Genomic DNA, 22,199 nt, shown 5'->3' on the forward strand with positions numbered 1-22,199 from the left:
CGCGGCCGCTCCCAGTAGCCGCCCTGTTGACGCGGAGCCCACCAGCGGCCAGGCAGGTGAGGGTGAGGGGGCCGAGCCGGGCAGCTGAGCGCAGCAGGGGAGGCGGCTGGCCTCGCTGCCTTTGCCGCAGAGCAGAGCCGCCCTCCGTCAGGAGTCCAGCTATATATATTGATATATATTGATATATATTACAGTAATGATGTATTTTATTGTCTCTCATGTAATTTACAAACTTAAAAATGGGAGGTGAAAGGGCCTCATAAGTGGAATAGCCTAGGGCCTCTTTTCATCTAAACCCGGCCCTGGGTCTCACTTAGCAACTTTGGGCTCAACTGCGGTCGTTAAGTTGAGGACTCCCTGTACGCCCCCCCCCCCAACAGACAATGATCAAATAAGAGCATACCCATTCACAGCGAACGGTCAACAGAGCATATTTTAAAAGCAGGGAATACTTGCTCAGACGGTTTCAAACTTGCCTGCATTTGAGGTTTCTCTCAACAGAAATGCTGAAACTGTGTTTTTTTTTAACCTTTCGGTTTCTGGGACGGGGTTAAATAAATGCTTTCTTTACAGCCCTGTTCAGCTTCGCCTCGATATTTTTAAAAATTCAGGCTAATTCCATGCACAACATGTTGCCTTAGCAATTCCATGCCGTTGTGTCGATTTGACGTGACCACACGGATGTTGCAATGGTTGTTAAGTGTGAAAGTCACTTTTTTTCAGTGTTGTTGTAAGTGGAGTGGATGGAGGGAGGGGGCTGGGTGGATGGAGAAAGGAGATTTTGGATGCAACTAATTGTCGGTCACAAATGAAGAGGAATGGGCCACGAAAGGAGAAGGAAATATCGGAAGAGTTTGAGATAACCTATCCTTTTCATCCTGATAAATATCCTGGATAATTGCCAGACAATTTGGAAACTGGGTGGGTCTCCCCTAATTATGGCATCAGAGTTTGCAGATTAATAGAATCGGAAGGGACCTTGGAGGTCATGTAGTCCAACCCCCCGCCCAAGCAGGAGGGAAGTTTTATTATCTGGCAATTGAGCTGTCATCAGCTTTCCTTCTGGATCCTTTCCAGCAGCTATTAAGTCCCTTTTCATTCCTTTTCTTTTTTTCATCGACTGGTTAATGCTCTCCTTCCATCCTGTAGGACATCAACTGGTTGATGTTCTCCTTCCATCCTGTAGGACATCAACTGGTTAATGTTCTCCTTCCATCCTGTAGGACATCAACTGGTTGATGTTCTCCTTCCATCCTGTAGGACATCAACTGGTTAATGTTCTCCTTCCATCCTGTAGGACATCAACTGGTTGATGTTCTCCTTCCATCCTGTAGGACATCAACTGGTTGATGTTCTTCTTCTATTCTTTAGGACAATGATTGATTGATGTTCTCCTTCCATCCTGTAGGACAGTCACTGGTTCTCTCTCATTTTGGAGCTCCACAAATGTCAGTCTTCTCCAGTCCTCCTTTCATGTCTGATTATATATTGACCAGACACTGATGCGGTGATCCTTAGAGCCAGCTGCCATTAGCCTCTCACCGGGCTGGTTGTGATCTGAGAAGGCTACACAATGGACGGTAGATGTGTGGTAGTCTAAGACAGCTAACGGCTTAAGCTTCTTCCAGCCAAAGAGACGGATGCGGTGATCCCAACCGGCTGTTGCCAAGATCTTCTTGTCTTGACGTAGTCTCACCTCGGAGATCCCTGGGTTGGTCAGCTGGTACGTTTGTTGAAGCTATGGGGTGAAAAAAAATCAGATGTGGAAAGTTGAGCATAGCAAAAGTTTATTTCTGTGGTCAAAGGAAAAACAAAAGAAACACTCAGATAAAGATGACCTCATTTCTCCCCAAATAATGGAGAAATGAGGCCATCTTTATCCTCCACTTCCTGCCATTTCCCTCCCTATCAATATTTTGACACTATGACGTGATTTATAATCTACAAACATACTTAGAGAGGCGTCTTGCAATTGTCTTCTGCGTTTAATGACCCAAATTCTACCTGTGGTTTAGAAGAGCAGCTAAGATGATGAAGGGCCTGGAGAATAAAACATATGAAGGATGGTTGGAGGAATTGGATAGGGCTGGTCTAGAGAAAAGAAGAACTAGGGGAGACATGATAGCACTGTTCCAATTTATAGCATTTTACAGTGTCTGCCTATTGCCCCCCAACAATCTGGGTCCTCCTTTTACCCACCCTGGAAGGATGGAAAGGCTGTGTCAACCTTGAGCCAGTCAGGATCGAACTGCTGGCAGTGGGCCGAGTCAGCCTGCAGTACTGCATTCTAACTACTGGGCACCATAGAGGGAGGGAGGGAAGGAAAGAAGAATGGAAGGAAGGATGGAGGGCGGGAAGGAAGGAAGGACACTAGCAATAACTAGTGTTTTATATATCGCTTCACAGTGCTTTCCAGACCTCTCTAAGCGGTTTACAGTCAGCGAAGAATAGTTGCGGGATTTGGGTTTGGCTAGTCTATAGAAAAGAAGGACTAGGAGTCAACAGGAAGTTCTTCAGCTGGACAGTTAGGGTGTGTGGGCTCTCAAGAGCCCCATATGAACCCTGTCTGACAAACCAACTTCGAGGTCCATTTGGACCAGAACCTCTCCTGGAAGGGGGGGGGGGCGAAAAGGACAGCGACTCATTAGACCCAGGGGGAGGCAACAGATCCCTCGTAGGCCGGAGATTTGTCTTTTGAATTGGAGTCGGGGCGACAGCCTATAAATATGGCTGATAAGACGGCTGAACTTCTTGTCAAAGCAAAAGGAACAGGAGGGTTCGGAGAGATGAACGGCCGGTAAGATAGTTTTATCTAACCACAGCCATAAATCAAATCTGGAAAAGGCAAAGAAATCTTGAGAACATAAATAATATTGGTGGTCAATATTGGAACTTTTCCAAAAAGAAAGAAAGAACGAAACAAAGAAAGGGAAAATGGAGGGTTGAAACACCAGCCCCTCCAAAAGTTATTTACTCGAAACGATTTTGGACAGCAAGGAGAAAGCAGAGAAATGATAAACCCACTCAAACATAAAGTTTAAACTTGGTTTTGGATTTGAAAAAGAAACACTTTGGAAGATTTATTCTGTTTGAACTTTTTCCAATTGATAAATCTTAACTCCCCCTCCCCCCCCCCAAAAGCACTTCTTCTTACTGATAACCTAACTTTGACTGTGCGGGAAGTTTTAATTAACCAATTGCCATATATCAGAACTTTGAAAAGTAGGAGGCAAAGGAAAATACCGAAATCTAGTTGATTGCAAGCCTGTTTCAAGTGATATATTGTGAGCAACTACAAGAGATCGGACCCGGTAAGGGAAAGAATAACAACAGAATAATAACATATTTCCAAACTGGAAAATACGAAGGGTTTTTGTTTTGTTTTGCTTTCTTCTAATTCTTCTTCCTTCTTTTTGCTCGGCAAAAAAGTAAGATGGCCCCAGCTTCTCTTCCGGTTTGAATTTAAGGTGGTCTGGAGTCTCGAAATGGGATTTGTGTAACTAACTGCAATTTTGGATCTGGACATTAAGGTAGAACAAAAGACTAAGATGGCTGCCATCGCTTCTCCCCACAGCAATTGAAGCTGACAAACTTAAGGTGGAACAGAACTCTGAAACAAGAACTGCATACCTGTATAATTAACTGTAACTTTGGAACTGGACATCATGGAAAACTGGGAATTTGAAGAACCATGTGGAATTTTAAAGAATATACATAAATCAGTAAAATCAGGCCTAATTAGAATTTTTCAACCAGAGAAGCAGATAGCTACAGAATAACTCAAAGAAGAAGGGGGGGGGGGGGGGGAGAGACATTGAAGGGATAGAAGCAGAGGAAAATAAAAAGCAGACAAAAAACTCCTTTGGTCCCGGCAATGGTGTAGGGAAAATTGTGAAAAGGGGAGGCATCCTAACAAAAGGGAAAAGAAAGCTGACAAAAGTAGCCTTGGAGGGTGTTAGTGGTATAAGGAAAATTGAAGCAGGAGGTTATCCCCCAACAAAGAGGAATATAAATTATTCCTTTGGTCACTTGGGGAAATTTGAAGGGAGTAGATGTGTTAAAATAAAGAAAAGGGAGAAGACAGGAACAGAGAAGCGGGACAAAAAACTTACCAGGAAAAAAACCAGATAATTAGAAACTACTATATGGGAAAATATAAAGTTAAGATAAGGGCTTTATTCCTAAATATGATAATAAAATGGAGTTGTTCTCCGGTTGAACATAATAATGGAAAGATAACTAAATAAAAGTTAAAATATATGGAGTATGGATAAATATGAAATTGATATGGGGAGCTTGTAAAGCAGAACTTTGTGATTTACCTTTTAAGCATGATAATTAAACTGAGTTGCGAATTGAGTGAATATGACAATAGAAGGATAACTAAACATGGGTTAAAATATATGAAACATGGACATATATAGAACTTTTAAGATGATGAATAAAGTGAGATGTTTACCCCTTGTTACTTTATAAAATACATTAAGGGAAGTGTAATGAACACTGAAGAGCAAAGATTGTCATCTAGAGATAACGAAGGGTAATCTAATTCAAGCAGTGGTGGGATTCAAATAATTTAGCAACCGGTTCTCTGCCCTAATGACTATCTGGGTAGGTGGGGCTCGGTGGTCATGTGACTGGGTGGACTTGGCCAACTCAAGGTCACTCAGGTGGATGGGCGCTTAGCCGTAGCTGTGACAATGGAATAAGGGTTAACCGAAGAGGCAGTTTCTGTAAGCAGGTCAATAAAGATTAGGCTAGAAACAACACTAGAATGTTTCCTTCCTGCCTGCCTTACAGGATTAGCCCTGTAAAGTGGAAAAAAACAAAAGGAGATTTCTTCCAACAATCGGTTCTCTGAACTGCTTAGAAAGTTACCAACCGGTTCTCCCGAATAAGTGCAGACTGGCTGAATCCCACCACTGAATTCAAGGTATAGAAAAATGGAGAGGGAATATGAAATATACCTACAATGGGAAACTATTGTGATAAAAAGACAGAATCACAAATTGGGGGCATGTAAGGATGTATAACTATATAAAGATAATGATGAGAAAAGCTGGGAATTGTAACCAGGTTTACAGCTCGACCAAAATTAGGTTTGGGGGGGGGGTTAAAAGTACAATGACTATATATGTATACTTTTCTGTTATATCACTTTTTTTTTACTAAAAAAGAGGAGAAGAATTAAATATGTACATTGAAAAAGAATTATAAATACCATCAACATGAAAGGGAGCTTGCTCAGAAGCTCAAATACACCAAGTAAATGAGATGAAGAGTGGGAAGTAGAGGAGAAAGGGAAGAAGAGAGGGATAGGAGAGAGAGCAAGGGGGGAAGAAGAGGAGAAATAAGGAATGGTAAGGGGAGGGAGGAGAAGGAGAGAGGAAGGGCAGAGGGAAGAAAGGAGGTAAGGAGGGGGAGGAGAGAGGGAGAAGAAAATGATAGATAAAGTACAAATATGGTTTATGGAGAGCAGAAGAGCCAATAATTGGTTTTGGGGAATTGTTGGTAGGATGAATTGATGTAAACATTTAATAATACAAGATGATGTTGGTTATGCAATAGCATACATGTGATAATAGGTTATAAAAATGGAAAAATAAAAAAAAACTTTAGTAAAAAAAGGACTAGAGGGACATGATAGCACTGTTCCAATATTTGAGGGGCTGCCACAAAGAAGAGGATTAAATTCTTCTCCGAAGCACCAGAAGCCAGGTCAAGAAACAATGGATGGAAACTAATCAAGGAGAGAAGCAGCCTGGAATTGAAGAGAAACTCCCTAACAGGGAGGACAATTAACCAGTGGAACAGAAGTTGTCTTCAGAAGTTGTGCATCCTTCATCACTGGAGGATTTTCAGAGGAGCCTGGACAGCCAAGTGTATGAAAGATAGGGTGACCTCCAAAATCTCTTCCAACTCTAGAGTAGCGTTTCTCAACCTTGGCCACTGTAAGATGTGTGGACTTCAACTCGTAGAATGGCTGGTTGGGGAATTCTGGGAAGTGAGGTCCAGAGGTCTTAAAGCTGTAAAGGTTAGACATCCCTGATCTACCCAATGGAACTGGGCCACCTCAAACACTCTTCCGTCATGCCATCCTGAAATGGCTCATTATTGAATGAGAGCGTCTGAAAACAAATTCTGCTATAGAAACAATGGAGTGACAGTGGAGTACCATAGTTATCTCAGGAGCTTGGAATGTCCACATAATGTCCCATCTGCTTCATATTATTAATTCAAAAGGATAGAAGGGAAGAATTTAATAGGGGTTTATAATAGTCTGGACAAAGAGGAGGAGGAGGAGGAGGAGGAGGAGAAGAGAAAGACAAGGCAGAGAAGGAGGAGGAGGAGAGGGAGAAGAGGAGGAGGAGAGAAAGAGAGGATGAGGAGAGGAAGAAGAGGAAGAGGAGAAGAGAGAAGGAAAGGGGGAGAAAGAAGAGGAGGAGAGAAAGACAAGGCAGAGAAGAGGGAAGAGAAGAGGAAGAAGAGGAGAGAAGAAGAGAAAGAGGAGAAGAGAAGAGGAGGAAGAGAAAAGGAGAAAAAGGAGGAAAAAGAGGGGGAGGAAGAGGAGGAAGAAAAGGAGAGGAAGAGAAGAGAAAGACAAGGCAGAGAAGAAGAGGAAGAGAGAAAGAGGATAAGAGAGAAGGAAAGGAGGAGAAAGAGGAAGAGGAGGAGAGAAAGACAAGGCAGAGAAGAAGGAAGAGAAGAGGAGGAAGAGGAGAGAAGAAGAGAAAGAGGAGGAAGAGGAAAAGAGAAGAGGAGGAAGAGAAAAGGAGAAAAAGGAGGAGGAAAAAGAGGGGGAAGAAGAGGAGGAAGAAAAGGAGAGGAAGAGAAGAGAAAGACAAGGCAGAGAAGAAGAGGAAGAGAGAAAGAGGATAAGAGAGAAGAAGGAAAGGATGAGAAAGAGGAAGAGGAGGCGAGAAAGACAAGGAAGAGAAGAAGGAAGAGGAAGAAGAGGAGAGAAAGAGGAGGGGGAAGTGGAGAAGGAGGAAAAGAAAAGAAAAAGGAGGAGGAGGAAAAGGAGGAAGAAAAGGAGAGGCAGAGAAAAGACAAGGCAGAGGAGAAGAGGAGGAGGAAAAGGAGGAGAGAAAGAAAGGAGAGGAAGAGGAGGAAGAGAGAAGAAGAAAAGGAGGAGGAGGAGGAAAAGAAAGAAAGAGGAGGAGAAGACTTCAATTTATTAATCTTAATCCATCCTAATGGGCTACTGTGGCCCTCAAATTTTCATTTTTTCCCCATATTTTGGCAAGGCTAGACATGGCTGCAAGTAGAATAACGCCTGGTCTTTCTCAAGAACCTGTTTTGGCTGCAATTTGATTGGCACGCGACCCCAAATTTATTATTAGGAAAGGCGATGACATGCAGGGCTTGTCAAAATTAGCAGATTCCGGATTTTCAATTGCGTGGGACACCAAATACAAACACCGTTTCCACTTGGAGAGATTTTTTTTTGAGAACTGGGAGCCAACACAGAACTCAAGAATGATCGTAAATCGTATCTTCTAACTTCCCTTCCATCACCCCAGTTCCCAATGCTCTTTTCTATTTACGGCCTTGCTAGGTATCACAACTCAAAATCTTTTTTCCTTCTCTTCTCCAGCATTCTCACTAGACTTGGATGAGTTTTCCGACATCTTTTCCTAAATTATTTTCGAAGCTGCGCAGCCCTAGTTAAATATGTTGCTCCCTGGAGGAGCATTGCGCTTGCTAAAAAGAGCGTGCATTTTCTTCCGTTTCAATCTCCGGCTGGCTCCCAAGCCAGAAATGTAGCAGTCATGTACTGTAAAGCTAAAGGTTCCCCTCGCACATATGTGCTAGTCATTCCCAAATCTAGGGGGCGCTGCTCATCTCCGTTTCAAAGCCGAAGAGCCAGCGCTGTCCGAAGACATCTCCGTGGTCATGTGGCCGGCATGACTCAGCGCTGAAGGCGCACGGAACGCCGTTCCCTTCCCACCAAAGGTGGTTCCTGTTTTTCTATTTGCATTTTTTATGTGCTTTCCAACTGCTAGGTTGGCAGAAGCTGGGACAAGGAACAGGAGCTCACTCCGTTACGCGGCGCTAGGGATTCGAACTTACAAACTGCTGACCTCTCTGATCGACAAGCTCAGCGTCTTAGCTGCTGAGCCACCGCTTCCCACGATATACAGCCATATACTGTTCACAGTTCAAATATTGGGCCTTTTCTTTCACAGACAAAAATGGGAATTATATGCAGGCTATCTGGGTATCTCGTTACTTTTTAACTTTTATTTTTATCTTCTGTAAGCCGCCCTGAGTCCTATGGGATTGGGCGGCATACAAATTTATTAAATTGCCAATTGCAATGGCAAGTCCTCGACTTATGACCGCATTTGAGCCCAACATTTATGTTGCTAAGCAAGACGGGGTTTTCTCCCATCTGATGGCCTTTCTTACTTACAATTATAGATATACATTCACAGTTATTCTTCTTCTTTACATTTGTCATCCTTATAGATTTGTTATTCCATTTAAAAGGTTATAATATACAATTTGGGTTGCTTTATTTACCATCCCTTCCGCCTGTTGTAACACCACTTTATTTTCCCTTTCTTTTCTCCCTCCCTCTCTTCTCTACTTCATTCCTTCCTCCTCTCCTTCCCCTTCCTTCTTCCCTTACCTCTCCCCTACTCCTACTCTTCCTCTTCCCCTTCCTACCCTTTCTCCTTCTCTTTCTCTCCGTTCCACCCTCCTCTCCTTACCTCTTCCTTCCATCCCTCCTTTTCCTCCCCTCCTCTCTCCCTTTCTTTTTCTGTTGTTATAGGTGTCTCTTTCAAATATCAGTTTATGTTTTCTTGGGGATGGTATTTCCGCAAACCCAAATATAATTTAGTATCATTTCTTATTCCCTTACCTTCGCTAATCTATCCTATGTTTTTCCCCCTTTATATCTCACTCTTGAATATATACTTGTATATGTAGTATTTTCTTTTCTGTTTCCCCCCTATTCCCCCCCCCTTTGTCTGGGTTCTGTATCTTCCCCTTACTTTCTTTTCTAGGTTTCTTTTTTCTAGTCATAAAATCTTCTCCATGTCTTGAAGTTCTCCAATTCCTCTTTATCCTTTATTTTCAAAGTCAACCTGTTCATCTCTGCATAGTCTAATCTATTTTTTTTTAATTCTCTCTTCATCTGTTGGTAACTTATTTGATTTCCAATTTTGGGCAAATGCAATTAGGCAGGGCCTAAATACTTTTGCAAGTCTATGAAACTGTTCGTGCAAAAATAATAATAATGAAGAGATGGGTTTAGGGAGGGTCGATGAGACTGACCTCCAGCTTCTCCGGCCTGGTGTGGCTCCAGACGCAAAGCTTGTTCTCCGAGGAGCCTGACACTCCCTTGGTCTTCTCCACATCGAAGTCAAGACTCATGACAGGCTCCTTATGACATATGAGCCGACTCAGCATTCGCCCCATGGACACATTCCACAGAACCACTGATCCGTCCTCGTAGCCGGCCAGGAGGTGAGGATGCGAGCCGGTGTTGGGCTGAGAGAAGAGACAGCAAACAGAGAATGAAGGCAATTCCAGGCAAACCTTGACTTACGACTGTTCCTTTAGTGACCAACTTGAAAAAAGTTGACCAAGGACCGTTTTTCACACTTCATGTTCCTAGTCGAGCTTTCCTTGAACACAACTCTTGCCTTAAATGTCCAGCTCAACAGGTGACCCCAGACTACAGGTAGTTCTTGACTTACAATGGTTTGGTTAGTGACAATTGAAAGTTACCACGGCACTGGAGGCTTTCAAGAAGAGATTGGACAGCCATTTGTCCATGGAATGGTATATGGTCTGTTCCTTGAGCAAGGGGTTAGACTAGAAGACCTCTGAGGTCCCTTCCAACTCGGGCAGTCTGCATTCGGTAACAACTAAACAGAACAATTAATGGTTTAGCGCCATGAGGGCGAACCTACGGCACCAGAGGTGGCTTCCTACCGGTTCGGACTAGTAGGTAGTAACTCGGATGGCCACGCCCCTGAACTGGTTCTATTGGCGGAGCCTATGGTGGCGCCATCTTGTTTTTTGCTTCTGCGCTTGCAGCCATATTCCTCTTGGATCTTTGGCCTACCACACTTTCTATTATTCCACTATGCCTTTTCTATTGAGGAAAAATGGGAGGGGGGATTGTACGGAGTTAGATGCTGTATAGTCAAAACAAAATTCCGTCTAGAAAGCCAAGGTCATCCTTTGTCTCTGCAGCTGACCGGAACTGGATGGGAGGAATCTTTCTTCATGGCAGGAGGAGATTGGGCCATGTGATGGGCTTGTGGGGGAAAGATCTTGAACTTTCAACAGGGCGGGGAAAACCGGGAAGCTTTCAGATTCGGGTTTTCCCAGATGTGCCAACGTGGCTCTCTTAATAAATCGAAACTTTGAGCAATACTTTGCCTCGGACTCTGATTTACTTTTGGATGCTATTTGGAACCCTGACAATGCAGAAGCAATTTTTTTACTACTGTGCATGCGCATGCTAAGCGCACACGTGCCCAAAGCATGTCAGGCAGTAACAGAATCCGGAACAGAAGTGCCACACAGACACATCTCTCCGGCTACACGAGGCGTCGCCCATTGCTCTTTTGGATTCCGGCACGCCAACCATATTCCACACTTATAACCATGGCATGTGATCAAAATTCAGACACTTGGCAACTGTTTCAGATTTATGACGGTTGTATGTCCATGGGTCTTATGTTCCTCTTCTGCGACCTTCTGACAAGCCAAGTCGATGGGGGTTGGGGAGGAGACCAGATTCCCTTTATAACCGTGTTTCTAATTTAACAGCTGCAGGGATTTACTTAACGAATGTCGGCAAGAAAAGTCATAAAACTGGAGGGGGGGGAAATTACTTAATAAAGGTCTCACTTAGCGATACACATTTGGGGCTCAATAGTGGTCATAAGTCGAGGACTACCTCTATACACATCCCAGGATAATGTGGCAGGAGCCAATCTGGGTTGGTTACTGGGACCAGAGGTTTAGTCTTCCGAGCTTTCGGACTCGTGCCGGAGCCCATCCTCAGAGAACTTTTAATGCATGTGTAGTATTTATGTGGTGCTTCGTTGTATGTAAAAGAGACGCAGTGGCTCACTGACTAAGATCCTGAGCTTTTCCAACAGAAAGGTCGTAGGTTCGGCGGGTCGAATCCCTAGCGCCACATAACAGAGGGAGCTCCCGTTACTTGCCCCAGCTTCTGCCAACCTAGCAGTTCGAAAGCAAGTAAAAAATGCAAGTAGAAAAATAGAGGAACCACCTTTGGTGGGAAGGTAACAACGTTTCATGCGCCTTCGGCATTGAGTCATGCCGGCCACATGACCACAGAGATGTCTTCGGACAGCACTGGCTCTTCAACTTTGAAACAGAGATGAGCACTGCCCCCTAGAGTCGGGAACGACCAGCACATATGTGCGAAGGGAATATTTACCTTTGTTGTCTGTGGCTTTTTGTTGATTGGGGGGTTGATAGCCAATTCTTCAGTCTCTTAAGCACCTGATAAGTTGGTGATAGATCAGCACTCCCTGATTGACATTGGGCCCGTTTCCCACGCTTCAATCCTTTCCCTGGCTATTTTTGTCCCTGCTCGGCCAACAATAGCAAGACAATGCATAGAATAGCCCAAAGCACACATTTTGCTAGAGGGACATTCCCTGAGGATGGGCTCCAGCACCAATCCAAAAGCTCGGAAGACTAAACCCCTGGTCGCAGTGAGTGACCCAGATTGGATTGGGTGGTCCTAATTGCTATAGAACATGCTGATGGGTGTGCGATTGCGCAATTGTTTCATTTGTGTATGGATTTACGGCTTGTGCAGCACCTCGGGTAGCCTGCTCCGTCAGTTTGTTTGGGCTCCAGGCAGGCTGATATTTTCCCTGCTTTACATGTGGATGTTTTATTAGCGTCTCGATACCGATCAACTCCTCGGAGGCAAGTCACACATTTTCCAGGCCAACTGGGCGAGGTTCAATTTGCATATGTGCGGGCGCACAGACACACAAGCAACACACACACACACACACGTCTTCCCTTCTTTTTCCCACAGGGTGGGAACGGCTGTATTGTGCAACCGGGATTGTTCTTAAGAAAACACATGTACGAACATTTCCAGCGAAGGATGTGATTTATACACAGGGGGTCCTCGACTTCAGATCGCAACCGAGCCCCAAATTTCCACGGTTAAGTGAGTCTGGCTTCCCCGTTTTACCACCTTCCCCTTGCCGGGGTTGTTAAGGGAATTAATGCAGTTGTTAAGTTAGTCCCACGATTGTGAAGTGAATCCCCACCCCCACCCCACCCATGGGTTTTCCTCAACGGAAGGTTGCAAAAGGAGATCATTTGCACTTGGGAGACTGCGAACAGATTAACAGAATTGGTGGAGCCTGTAGGTCATCTAGTCTAACCCCTCCCCCCCTCCAAGCAGGAGACCTTAAACCGTTTCTGACAGATGGCAATCCAGCCTCTTCCTGAAAGCCTCCAGTGATGAAGCTCCCACAACTTCTGAAGGCAACTTCTGTTCCATGGGTTGATTGCTCTCACTGTCAGAAAATCCCTCCTTACTTCTAGGTTGAATCTCTCCTTGGTCACTTTCCATCCATTATTCCTTGTCCGATCTTCGGGTGCTTTGGGAAATAGCTTGACCCCCTCCTCTTTGTGGCAGCCCCTTAAATATTGGAAGACTGCTCTCCTGTCTCCCCTGGTCCTTCTCTTCACTAGACTAGCCAGGCCCAGTTCCTTCTACCGTTCGTCGTATGTTTTAGCCTCCAGGCCTTTGATCATCTTAGATAGATTCAGATTAACAGAGTTGGAAGGGACTTTGTAGATCATCTAATCCAACCCCCTACCCCCCAGCCAAGCATGAGACCCTACACCATCTCTGACAGATGGCAGCTCAGTCTCTTTTTGAAAGCCTCCAGGGATGAAGCTCCCACAACTTCTGAAGGACTGCATGCAGCCGATGGCTTTGGACAATCCCGAAAGAAATAACTCTTGTAGGAAAGGATGATTCATACGTTTCCGGTCGTTGTGTAGGGAAAGTGTTTCCTAATTAGCTCCTGTTGGCTTACCTGCCACATCTTCAGAGACATGGGCATGCCCAGCTTGGCATCGGGCTCCGGCTTCAAGGTACAGACGGATGTCTTAGACGGCATCTCAAGAACGCAAATCTGATATTAAAGAAACAAGTAGAATTGGTCACCAGCCCGACACCCAGGAACCAAATCACAAGTGAAATCTTTTTCACTGATTTACAAGAGATTGGGGGCAAACAAGCCCATATATAATATATATGGGTACATGCATAATTTTGTATGTATGAATGTATTATTTTGCCATGTTTATCTAGTGTATATTGGTGGTGGTGGTGACCCTTTGAGAGCTGAATGCAACGAAAGTTCATTCTAACATATGCCAATGACCTTGAGACGTTCCAGAGTTATGCTGGAACACACAAACACACACAGCCATGTGTGTGTGTGTGTGTGTGTGTGTGTATAGTAGTGTATGTATGTATGTATATGTGTGTGTATGTATGTATGTATGTATGTATGTATGTATGTATGTATGTATGTATATATATATAGAGAGAGGTTCAAATCCCAGTAAGGGTATGGCTAGCTGATGAGAGCTAAATAGCTTGAAATAGATCTATACTAGTCTCCCTTTATTTATTTATCAGCACAAATAAAAAACACAAATATAACAAAGGCAACAGTAAAAATATTGGGTTTCTGTCATGATGGACTCTTGTGACGAGCCGATTGACAGATGATGGAAGCAGTTAGCTTCCTCCCATAATTGGGGCTTACCAGGGGTTGTAAAAATCTAATAGATACCTTTCACCCTGGCTTCACTGATAACGGATAAGAGCCTGTGGCCTAATGGCTAAGATGTCTGCCTAGTATGTAATATAGCCCAGGTTCAAATCCCAGTAAGGGTATGGCTAGCTGATGCGAGCTAAATAGCTTGAAATAGATCTATACTAGTCTCCCTTTATTTATTTATCAGCACAAATAAAATATATACATACATACATACATACATACATAGTATGTATGTATATGTATATATGTGTGCACACACACCTTTCTATTCCCCCTCCCAATTACTACATGGATCTTTAGCCTGCCACACTCTCTATTATTTCATTATGCTGTTTCATTAGTGTAGTAATTGGGAGGGGGAATAGAAAGGAGTAGAATTGTGGAATGTGTTGTTTTCTTTCCTTTCATTCCTTTCTAGAAGCCCAAGGTCATCTTTTGTCTCTGCACCTGATTGGAACCAGCTAGGTGGAGATGCCAGCGTGGCTGAAGAAGATTGGACCATGTGATGGATTTATGGGTGTGAGGATAAGATCATGAACTTTCAACTGGGTGGAATCCCAGGAAGCTTTTAGATTTGGGATTCCACAGTTTGTTGTCAACATGTCTGTCTTATTAAATTGGAACTTTAAGGATAGTTTTGCCTTGGATTCTGATTTAATTCTGCATGATATTTGGAACGCTGTCATATATTCTCCAACACCACCACAGTCCTCCTCGTCCTCCTCTCTGCAAACCCCACTTCTTTCTAGCACCAATGATGTTACCTACTTGGGTAATGAAACATCGACAAGACTCCATGTGTTGACACAACCCATTTGCTACCCCTAACAGGAGGAGCGCCACGGGTGAGGGGTTTGATAAATTTAATTTCTTTCAATAGTCTTTCAATATTTTCCCACCTCCCGGATTTTATTTTCCCTTCCTCCTCCTTGGCCTCCTTTCCAGCTTCATGCACTTGTACAAAAAAATAAAATTAAATTAAATGAATTTGCTTGTTGAAATGCCATTTTTGAGGCTGCACACCGAGTAGCTGGAGGGTGGCCTTGCCGACCCAGCATGTTGCATTCAACACACCACTTAAAAATTAACCTTCAAAACTAACCCTGCGCCTTTGCGCCGAAGCTCTCCCCCGGGGAGAACAAAAAAACGAGACCAAGCTGTTCCAACGACAGTTTGAACAGTTTGTGGATTGTATTTCAATTCCTGCAGTGTGTGTGTACATGGGGGGGGGGGACGGGACACAGTAGGGGAGAGGACGCACGACATCTATAATTTACGGCTGACACATTTTTCAACGCGAAGGACAGCAAGCTGGGCTGAATCAGGGAAAACACCTGAATGGGTCTTGGGAGAGATACGATAAGTCATGCTTGGCTCTGTTTTGGGGTACCACCAAGAGAGTCAGCGGAGTTCAGGCATGTGCCGAAATTCAGAGGACTTTGGATGAGATGCACCAACTGTGAAGTGCGCTGTCTGATCCTGCTGTACATTTTTTTTTTTGGAAAAGAAGAATATGGGAAGAAGCTGGCTTATTTATTTTTATTATCCATTTAGATCTCTTTGTCTCTTTCTTTCTTCCTTTCCTTCTTTCCTTTCCCCTCCCTCTTCTCTCCTTTTCTTTCCCCTTCTTTCATTCCTTCCTTCCCTTCCTCTTACCCCTTTCCTTCCCTTTCTTTCCTCCTCTTCTCTTTCCCTCTTCCTTCCCTTCCTTTTTCTCTCCTTTCCCCCTCCTTCCTTCCTACCTTCCCTTCCTTTTTTCACTTTCTTCCTTTCCTTTCCCTTTCCTTCCCTTTTCTTTCTTTCCCTCCTCTCCTTTCCCCTTCCTTCCCTTCCTCTGTCCTCTCCCCTTCTTTTCCTTTCCTCTCCTTCCCCTTCCTCTCCCCTTTCCTTTCCCCTTCCTTCCCCTTTCTTTCTTTCCTTCCTGCGTCTCTTTCCCTACTTCCCTTCCTTTCCCTCTCCTTTCCTTCCTTCCTTCCTTCCCTCCCTTCCTTTTTCCCCTCCCCTCCTTTCCTTCTTCACTTCCCTTTCCTTTAAAAAGCAATAACTCTCAACCCTGTCTACTTTACAAACTTTGGATTTTAACACACAGAATTCTCCCGCCAACCATGCTGATGAAGGATTCTGTGAGCGGAAGTCCATCCATCTTAAAGTGGCCATGCTTAAGGACCACTGCTGAAGAACCTACATGCTTAGCATTCCCATCTCCCCTTTCTTTTGCCCATAAGTTGAGCTAGGGAGGACGACGAGAGAGTGAGCAGCCCACCAAAAAGTCTCTTGAGACTTCTTTTGGCTGAGATTGGCCTCAAACATAAACCTTGCCTTTTCATAGACTTCTCATGGTCCTTGTCTTCTGTTGGACTTCTCTTCACTGGGATTGGCCTCCAACATGGTCCCAGTCCCAGTCTGACACACCAGTATTGCTTGTTCCAAGATTGGACAAGTTGTGGCATGAACATCTTTGGCTAGATTGACAGAATCTTCCCCCATGTAGCCGTCGGGCCTTGGGAAAATAATATCCTACTTAGCATGTAATTTAAAACCAGAAGGAGAAGGTTTCCCCGGGGAAAAAAGTGGATTTTTTTAAAAAACCTTTTGCCTGGGGTTAATAAGGTTCTTCTTTGGCTACAGGTCACCCCAAGAAAATGTGTTCTTTTTCCCCTGCACATTTCTAAGGCATTTTAAACATGTTTCTGGAAAATTGGCAAGAGAAATGCGTGTTTCTGTTTTAGGGCAATCGGGAACAAATAAATGCCTGTTTGAATATTATTCATAGACAGAACCTGCTTCAAGGGGGAAAAAAATCTATTTTGGGTAACCGCCAAGTGTAAACACATATTAAGTCTTCGTGTTAATCATAAGCCTCAAAGTGCTTTGGCTCAGGGTTTAAGGAGGTTTCCAAGTCTTATGGAGCTTCTTTGTGTTCCAAATTTTTTTATTAGTTTATCACTTAGACATAAGCTAGCCGTGTGCGGCGGCAGCCAAAAAAGCCAATGCAATCCTTGGCTGTTTAAACAAGAGGCACAGAATCAAAATCACGTGACGTAGCAGTGTTGTCCTTCCTTCTTTTTCTTCTATTTCCTCCCCTCTTCATTCTCCTTTCTTCTTCCTTCCTTTCTCTCCTTCTTTTTCCTTCCTTGCTCTCTCCCCATCTTTCCTTCGTCTTTCCCTTTCTCCTTTCCTGTCCCTTCTTGCGTGCTCAAATGCAAAAGGGGAAACGTTTCTCCTTTCGTTTTGAGTTCCGTTTTGATAGCCCTCCGCCAGCGGAAACGGAGCTCGAGGCCCCATTTTCGGTCACGGCGTCCTGTGCTGGGATTCAGCCAGTTCGCACCTGTTCGGGAGAACTGGTTGTTGACTTTTTAAGCAGTTCGGAGAACCGGTTGTTGGAAGAAATCTCCTTTTGTTTCTTTCCACTTTACAGGGCTAATCCTGTAAGGAAAGCAGAAAGGAAACATTCTGGTGTTGTTTCTAGCCTAATCTTTATTACCCTGCTTTCAGAAACTGCCTCTCTGGTTAACCCTTATTACATTGTAACAGCTAAGGCAAAGCGCCCATTGACGTGAGTGACATTGAGTTGACCACACCCGCCTAGTCACGTGACCACCGAGCCTCACCTACCCAGCTGGTCATTAGGGCAGAGAACCGGTTGCTAAATTATTTGAATCCGGGGGGACAGAGCTGCAGCCGGTGCAGCTGGAGCGTGTTTGCAGTAGTGCCTCCCGGTTTTATTTTATTTTATCAATTTTTAGTACTCCTACTCGATTCTTTTTTATTCAATTAACATTTTTTAGTGGAGATAACAGCGTAGAACATAATACAAACAAAAACTTTTGTTGCTGCCGAAGAATTAAATAAGCATGGGAAAAAGAAAGAAACGCCATGGCACCAGCCCAGGATCTCTCCCTCCAGTGAAGACAGAAAAACAACCAAGAATTGAGGAGCTCCCACCACTGATGGCGGCCCTCCTGCAGGTCTCCGCCGGCAAAAACGTAGCTCCATCTTCGCTAGCAGAGGCACCGTGGGGCTGTCCTTTGCGGTTTGCCTCAGGGGCCAGATCTAAGCACCCTGTGGGCTGTGAGTTTGACACCCCTGTGTTAGAGAAATGACTTACCTCTTCTAACTCTTTCCACGCCGTGGCCAGGAGCGTCCGTTTCTCTGTCACCTCAGAAAGGGAACATCGGCAGAATCCAACATTCTCCGTGAGAAGGCTTTCCGTGACGATGTTCCTTCCTTCGGATAAGTCCCACAGGCAGATGTTCTGGTCACGGCCCTGACTTTGACAATCAAAATGGTTACGTGTCACTGGGAAGAATATTCATTCGCTTCCCCGGGGGTTTATTTAGTTGTTTAGCGTATGTCTTCAGGGCCATTCGGTTTCGTGGCAGTTCCTTAATGAAACTCCACGTTCCCAGTCAACTCTGCCTTAAATGTCCAGCTCAACAAGTGACCTAAGACTACAGGTAGTTGCTCTGAGCTAGGCTTCCCCAGCAGTGCGAAGCCGAGTCCGAGTCCCGATAAACCCCTTTTATTTAATTGACAGTGAATTTGTCTCCAGCAAAGTCTTTCCTCTCCCACAGTCTTTAAAAGATAGTTCATAATTATTGATCTTTATCAGACTTGGAGAGTGGACAGGCCAATATCGACCGCTATACTTGGCAAGAATGCAGGCATGAACTAATGGTTTCCTGCAAACTCCACTCCCCTTTCGCTTCTCTTTTATTTCCACTGGGAGGGGCCATTCATCGTCCACCTGTGGCCTTACTCCCAAGTCGACCCCTGTTCTTTAGTTGTTCCCTACGTCTGGCAACTCTGTGCATGCGCACATTGGGAACAGGCTCCAGCTGTTCTTCTGCCTCACTAATGTCTGACTCTGAAGGGAGCTGATAACTGGCAGACGACTCTGGCCCCATCTCTGCCTCCGACGCAGAGCCATCATCAGAGCCTTCCCCAAACTCCAGGACTGGCCCATGTTCCTCCCCAACCTCCTCACTGTCCCAATCTGCTGCCAGCTCTGCTGGCCGCTGACGGGACATAACAGAAGTCCTTGACTTACAATAGTTCATTTAGTGACTGTTCATAATTACAACAGCACTGAAAAAAGTGGCCGTTTTTCACTATTATAATGACTGCAGTATTCCCGTGATTACCTGATTTATATTCAGATGTGTTGGGAATAAATATATAAATATATTGGCTACCCAAAGGGGAGAATGTTGGGAGTATACTCCTAGTGTTGGGTAGGCAATATATATCTTTATACAACAATAAATGGTCGTTGTTGCTTTAAATGAGTGGATGTACTTATCAGGTATAATTAACTTTACTATAAGAAGGAGTCAGGAGAGCTCACTCTCTGCTTGTCCTATGCTTGATGACTTGATGACTGGAACATGAACTGCGACTGTAAGCTATTGTTTGTTCTTTGAATTGTGTTTGGACTAATATCTACTATCACTGCTTATGAAGCAATTATCAGTAATAAAGCTACTTGTTTTTACTAGCAGTGTCTGAAACTCTATTCGTGTGTTTCTACTAGCAACATTCTTTCTCTCTAGCTGTACATTCCGCTGCACTACTTTCTGTCTCCCAACAGAGATACCCCTAACAAGATGCTTGACAACTGTTTCATATTTATGACGGTTGGCATGTCCCGTGGTCATGTCATCCCTTTTGCAACCTTCTGACAAGCAAAGTCAATGGGGCAGCCAAATTCACTTAACAACTGTGCTTCCAGCCTAACAACTGCGGAGATTCGCTTAACAACCATGGCCAGAAAGCTCATAAAATGGGGCAAAACTCACTTAACAACTGGCTCGCTTAGCTACAGAAATTTTAGGGTCAACTGTAAGTCGAGGATTATACTTGCAATCCACCGCACCAAACTTGAATTACGCCTTGTTAAATGTTAAAGACTCACCTAAGAAGTCCATTTTTTCTATTGGATAATGTTTGCACATAGTACACTGAATTTCCACCGTGGCCATTCAGGCTGTCACAGACTCGGTGCGTCTTCAGATTCCAGATATGGATCAGCCCGTTAGAAGATCTGTTTTAAAACCAAAAAAGGGAAAGGAGAATTAACCATGATTGTGACATTCTGATTCAGCATTTAATGCAGAGGTCGGCAACCTTAAACACTCAAAAGAGCCACAAAGGTCCTAACCGGAAGCGCGCACGCCCCCCTACCCCCCTTCAATTCTGGAGCCAACCGGAAGTCCAGCTCCCCCCACCATAGAGTCTCTTCCTAGCATGGCATCCTTTTTCCTCTACCTGTCCTAACCGAAAGCCCTATCAATTGTGGCGCTGACAGAAAACCCGCCCCTTGCCATAGAGTCTCCTCCTAGTGTCCTTCTTCCTCCCCTCCCCACCTTAACCGGAAGCTCATCTCAAAATTGGGGCGCCGACTGGTGACAGGGAGCTGCAGCAGAGGGATGAAAGAGCCACATGCAGCTCCAGAGCCACAGGTTGCTGACCCCTGGTTTAATACAATAGATGTTGCCCACAGTTGTAAAAAAGCCAGAAGCTAAAAAGATGAGATAATGACATCTCTTATTAAAATGAAACATCTCCTCCAGTTCCTTTTCTTTTTCTGTGGGTCTGTTATAGATTTTAAGCCACTTCAATGAGATAACTTGTAAAATAAAACCCAGTAAGCGGCGGTATAAATATCATATTTTTGTATTTGTAAAACTAAAGATTTTTCCCTGTTCCGGTCATGTCTAACTCTATGGCACAGTGCTCAGCTCCGTTTCTTGGCAGAGTCAGTCAGCGTTGTCCGAAGACAATTTCCGTGGTCATGTGGCCAACATGGCACTATGCCAAAGACGAACGGAACGCTGCTACCTTCCCACCAAAGTGGTACCTATTTATCTACCCACATTTGCATGCTTTCGAACTGCTGGGTGAGGAGGAGCAGGGAACAGAAACTTCTCCCTTTGCATGAAGCTCGGGTCTCGAACCTGTCAGCTCTCCAGGTGACAAGCCCAGTGTCTTTAACCATTAGGCCATAGCGCCCCCTTCCCCCTGTATTTGCAGTCAGTTGTGAGAAGGGTCCTTGGTGCTCTCTGAGCTTGTTTTCTTGCAGATGTTTCATTACCCTAACTACTGTATTTTTCAGAGTACAAGACGCACCGTTTTCCTCCCTAAAAGAGGGTGAAAATTTGGGTGTGTCTTATACCCTGAATGTAGTCCAATCCACCCACCACCCATCACCCTTTGGCCTCTGCTTCCCAGCAATTTTCCTCCTTGCAGCAAACAGAAAATGGGGTTTACAGAGACTGCAATAGGCTATAGCAATCCCTGCAGCCTGAACCAGCTGATGATCGGGAGGCCCACACTGAAATTGAAAGTGAAACTTGTTGTTTGCTCCACAAGGCAAATTGCTGGGAGGCAGATTTTTTTTTTTTTTTTTTTTTTGTGCTAATCAGGCTGTTTGCTGCAAGGAGGTAAGTCAATAACTATAAATGCCTATAGAATGTTCAAATTATTAGACTTATTTTTTAAAGACTGTTTTATTATTGTTCTAGACAACTTAACAAAATGCTTTTTAGAATAAATGCTTGAGCTGAAGAGGCCCGGTGCTATTGTATCTTCTTTGAAATAGTAGACAATAACGTATACTTCCAGAAAGTCACACCAATTTTAACAGCATCTGTACAAGTATAGCCTGAAATGTAACACCATAAACAGTGTATATCTTCTGTACTGTTTGCTGTTTGCTGCAAGGAGGAAAATTGCTGGGAGGCAGAGGCAGATTTTTTCCCCTTGTTTTCCTCCCCAAAAGCTAGGTGAGTCTTATACTCCAGAGCATCTTATAGTCCGAAAAAATGGTAGGTAATGTCATCAGTGCCAGATAATTGCATGCTCTTTCTTCACTCACCCTGAGTAAAGAATTGGAAAACCTGGATCTGGGTTTGAACATTGAAAACACAGTGTATTAATAGCACTGTTCGCTCCTCGTAAAACGTAGACAGGATCTGGCACAGGAGCAGCTGCCATGATCACACAATTAGAACTTCCTGAAAAAGAAAAAGAAAAGAAAGAAAGATGGAAGCACAGGCTGCTTCAACCAGGCTGCTTGACCAAGCAGTGGTCTTGCAATAAATAAAACTTTGAAAAAGAAAACCTTTACAGGCAACAGTTAAAAACCTCCCCAACTTCGTCTGCATTTCATCCAAAATGCACAGGTTTGGACAATGCTACAGGCAATCCTCAACCGAGGATTGTAACCGAGCCCGGAATTATAGTCATAAGTAACCGAGCCCGGAATTATAGTCATAAGTCATTGCAGTCATTAGCCGAAGAACTCATGTCATCAAAAGTAGTTTTCCAATATATATTTTTTGCGCTGTTTTTTAAGCAAAAGCATTCATTTCA

The 22,199-nt window shown here is 44.1% G+C and overlaps 1 protein-coding gene across 1 annotated transcript; it reads right to left on the reverse strand.

Annotated features, from left to right (window-relative positions):
- Positions 1-174: 174 nt before the first annotated feature.
- Positions 175-21,837, reverse strand: GNB1L (G protein subunit beta 1 like). The gene is made up of 6 exons (XM_087705739.1): positions 21,703-21,837; positions 19,741-19,869; positions 17,935-18,097; positions 13,071-13,169; positions 9,286-9,501; positions 175-1,738 (listed from the first exon to the last, which is right to left on the reverse strand). The coding sequence occupies exons 1-6, from the start codon at positions 21,819-21,821 to the stop codon at positions 1,472-1,474; spliced, it is 993 nt and encodes a 330-aa protein (XP_087561865.1). The 5' UTR covers positions 21,822-21,837; the 3' UTR covers positions 175-1,471.
- Between the last annotated feature and the right edge of the window lie 362 nt (positions 21,838-22,199).

Source organism: Thamnophis sirtalis, unplaced genomic scaffold, assembly GCF_051295495.1.
Source record: "Thamnophis sirtalis isolate CommonGarterSnake01/CBP01778 unplaced genomic scaffold, rThaSir2_p1.2 scaffold_2, whole genome shotgun sequence".
NCBI lineage: Eukaryota > Metazoa > Chordata > Lepidosauria > Squamata > Natricidae > Thamnophis > Thamnophis sirtalis.